Source organism: Salvia miltiorrhiza, chromosome 5 (genome assembly GCF_028751815.1).
Source record: "Salvia miltiorrhiza cultivar Shanhuang (shh) chromosome 5, IMPLAD_Smil_shh, whole genome shotgun sequence".
Lineage (NCBI taxonomy): Eukaryota > Viridiplantae > Streptophyta > Magnoliopsida > Lamiales > Lamiaceae > Salvia > Salvia miltiorrhiza.
Window position 1 is genome coordinate 29513787 of NC_080391.1, and position 3622 is coordinate 29517408.

The 3622-nt window shown below is 42.0% G+C and overlaps 1 protein-coding gene across 1 annotated transcript; it reads left to right on the forward strand.

The window, feature by feature from the left end:
* The first annotated feature begins 210 nt into the window (after window positions 1-210).
* LOC131025774 (uncharacterized) lies at window positions 211-741 on the forward strand. Its single transcript, XM_057955559.1, has one exon. The coding sequence runs from the start codon at window positions 211-213 to the stop codon at window positions 739-741; it is 531 nt and encodes a 176-aa protein (XP_057811542.1).
* Window positions 742-3622: the final 2881 nt, after the last annotated feature.

Here is a 3622-nt window from a genome sequence, read left to right on the forward strand (position 1 = left end):
TTAAGTTGACATGGATTGAAATTAAATGACTAGGTGTATAGTCTGGTTGAGGGGTTCATGTGTAAATGTCCACACTAACGTGGCTTACTCGTGAGATTCCTTGGGCAGTTGGAGATTTCAATCAATATTGTTTTATCAAGAGGTTTCAATATTGTTGTTACGAATTATGTGCTTCATGTTCTTACATATTTTAATTGTTTACTTTCAGATATGTCTATGTCTCCTATCATCTCTTTACTTGCTAATATTCCTCTCACCGGACCAAATTTTGCTGAATGGAAACGCTATCTTACTTATATTCTTGTCGCTGAGGAGCACAATTTCGTGCTCACCACTCCTCGTCCCCTCGCTCTTACTGATGAGTCGACTGATGCAGAAAAGGAAGAGCATAAAAGGTGGCATAAGTCAAATAATATGGCGAAATACTATATGATGATGACTACAATGTCACAAACCTTGCAACTTCAGCATCAAGTCATGGATGATGCTGCTACCATCATGCTGAACCTCATAGAGGTGTTTGGGAAATCGGAGAGATCTGCTCGCTTTAACATAATGAGAGAAATCTTAGCGTGTGAGATGAGCGAGAGCAGTTCCGTCCACAAGCACGTCATGCATATGATAAATCTTTTTGATAGGCTTGACTTGCTAGGTGGGGGTATCGACGGCGAAGCCAAGGTCGATATCATCCTAAACACTCTCTCCAAGACTTATGAAACTTCCGCCTCAATGCTGTTATGAGCAAGGTCAACTATTCTCTAAATGAGTTGTTGAATGCTCTAGTTACAGCGGAGGGAGTTATGGAGAAGGGGAAAGAAGTGTTTGTCGCTGCTAAGGGATCATCTTCTTCGTCGAAAGGCGGGAAAAAGAAGTGGAAAGGTCCAAAGGGCAAGGGAGGCAAGGAAGCTAGTGGGAGTAGTGGAGTGGGCAGCCCTACCGGCGGCGTGAAAAAGCCAACGGATAAGGGAAAGTGCTTCAAGTGCGGCAATACGGGGCACTGGAAGAAAGATTATCCGGTGCTTAAGGCACAGGGACAAGGTACGTCACAAGTTTTAGTAACTGAGACATATTTAGCTTCGTTTTCTACTCATTCTTGGGTAGTGGATACGGGGGCAACTGATCGTGTTTGTTACACCTTGCAGGGATTCAGGCCGACAAGGGAACTAACAAGTGATGAGATCACCATCTCCATGGGCAATGGGCGAAGGTCGCAGCTGTTGCAGTTGGAGATTTATCTTTATGTTTTGGTGATGATGTTTTAATTTTGAGAGATATTTTATATGTGTCGGAGTTTCGGCGGAACATAATTTATGTTTCAAAATTATTTTTGGATGTATATTCTGTTACTTTTGATAGAGGTGTTTCTATCATGAAAAATAACATGACTATTTGTTCCGGAATTTTGAACAACTCTCTCTATACTATTACATGTCCACATAAGAACTCTGTCCATGTTACATCTACATCACCAATTTGTTCAAACTCCAATAAGAGAAAATTTGTTTCTTATGAGGATCATACACATGTGTGGCACCTTAGATTAGGCCATATCAATCTAAACAGGTTCCAAAGGCTCGTGTCGAATGGAATATTGAAAGATTTTCAAGCCGTTCCACTTAGAACCTGCAAATCCTGTATAGAAGGTAAGATGACGGTTAGGCCTTTTAAGGCAAAGGGGAAAAGGGCCTCAAATGTGTTAGAATTGATTCATTCTGACTTGTGTGGACCAATGTCCACAAAAGCTCGTGGAGGGTATGAGTATTTCGTCACTTTCATTGATGATTACTCGAGATATGGATATATTTACCTGCTTCACCATAAGTCTGAATGCTTTGAGAAATTCAAAGAATTCAAGACAGAAGTGGAGAAGAAGTTGGGTAAGTGTATCAAGTCATTGCGGTCTTATCACGGTGGTGAATACCTCAGGAACGAGTTCAAGAAATACTTGTCAGATTCTGGGATTACATCGCAATTGACTGCATCGGGTACTCCCCAACAGAATGGTGTAGCAGAAAGAAGAAATAGAACTCTTTTGGAAATGGTACGATCAATGATGAGTTATGCATCTTTGCCTATTTCGTTTTGGGGATATGCCTTGGAAACAACGGCTACTTGTTAAATCTAGTGCCATCCAAATCTGTGCCTAAGACTCCTTCCGAGTTATGGACAAGGCGTAAGCCCAGTTTAAGCCATATAAAGATATGGGGTTGTCCTGCATACGTGCTAGACAAGGAGGCAAGGAAATTGGAGCCTAGATGTGAAGTAATGTTGTTCGTAGGATATCCTAAGGGAACGAAAGGTGGTTGTTTTCATAATCCTAAGGATCGGAAAGTGGTTGTTAGCACCAACGCACGATTCTTGGAACAGGATTATGTAGACAAGCACAAGTCTAAGTCCGAGATTGTTCTTCAAGAAATAGAAGGCAATGGACAGGCGATTCCATTACCACAGCCAAGTGTGCAAGAGATTGCACCACAGGACACTGCACAAACTATTGTCACAAGCAGTACCACCACCGCTTCGTCGTAGTGGGAGGGTTGTTCATCAACCTGATCAATTCATGTTCTTGGGAGAGTCTTCAGATCTTCTTCGTGTTAATGAACAAAAGGATATCGATCTAGATAACTTTAGACAAGCGATGCAAGACACAGATGCAGATTCTTGGTACGACGTCATGGTTTCTGAAATCGAATCCATGACTGATATGGAGGTATACAAGAAAATTGTTTTACCAGTTGGCTACTCGGCCATATGTAGCAGATGGGTATACAAGAGAAAGCGAGATTCGAATGGCGAAGTCGCAGCTTTTAAGGCTAGACTGGTGGCGAAAGGTTATACCCAGGAGCAGGGTATAGACTATGATGAAACCTTTTTGCCAGTTGTCATGCTTAAGTCCATTCGAATACTCCTTGCCATAGCAGCCCACATGAACCTTGAGGTTTGGCAAATGGATGTCAAAACCGCTTTCTTAAACGGTTTCCTTGAAGAATGAAGGGATATCTATATGCAGCAACCCGAAGGGTTTGTAAAGAAGGGCGAAGAGCATCTCGTGTGGAAGCTAAAGAAGTCCATTTATGGACTTAAGCAAGCTTCTAGATCATGGAACTTACGTTTTGACGAGGTCATTAAATCCTTTGGATTTACTCGTTATGAGAATGAGAGTTGCGTGTACTGTTTAGATGACAATGGTGACGTGGTTTTCCTTGCACTTTATGTGATGATATCCTCCTCATTGGCAATAATGTGGCGCTATTATTATACATAAAGAAGTGGTTATCCGAACAGTTCAAGATGAAGAACTTAGAAGATGCAGCGTACATCCTGGGGATCAAGGTTATTCGTGATCGCCAGAAAAGGATGTTGAGCTTATCTCAAGCGTCCTACATTGATACTGTGATTGCTCGTTTTAGCATGTAAACCGTCAAGAAAGAATTGCTACCTTTCAGACATGACATTCCTCTGTCTAAGGATATGAGTCCTAAGACGCCTAGTGAGGTGGAGAAAATGAGGAAGGTACCATATGCTTCCGCTGTAGGTAGCCTCATGTATGCAATGCTTTGCACGAGACCTGATATTTGCTATGTCGTGGGCATAGTTGCGAGATATCAGTTTAACCCTGGAC

Excerpts from the sequence above, each read along its gene's own strand:
- LOC131025774 (XM_057955559.1), top strand. The coding sequence starts at position 211 with ATGTCTATGTCTCCTATCATCTCTTTACTTGCTAATATTCCTCTCACC.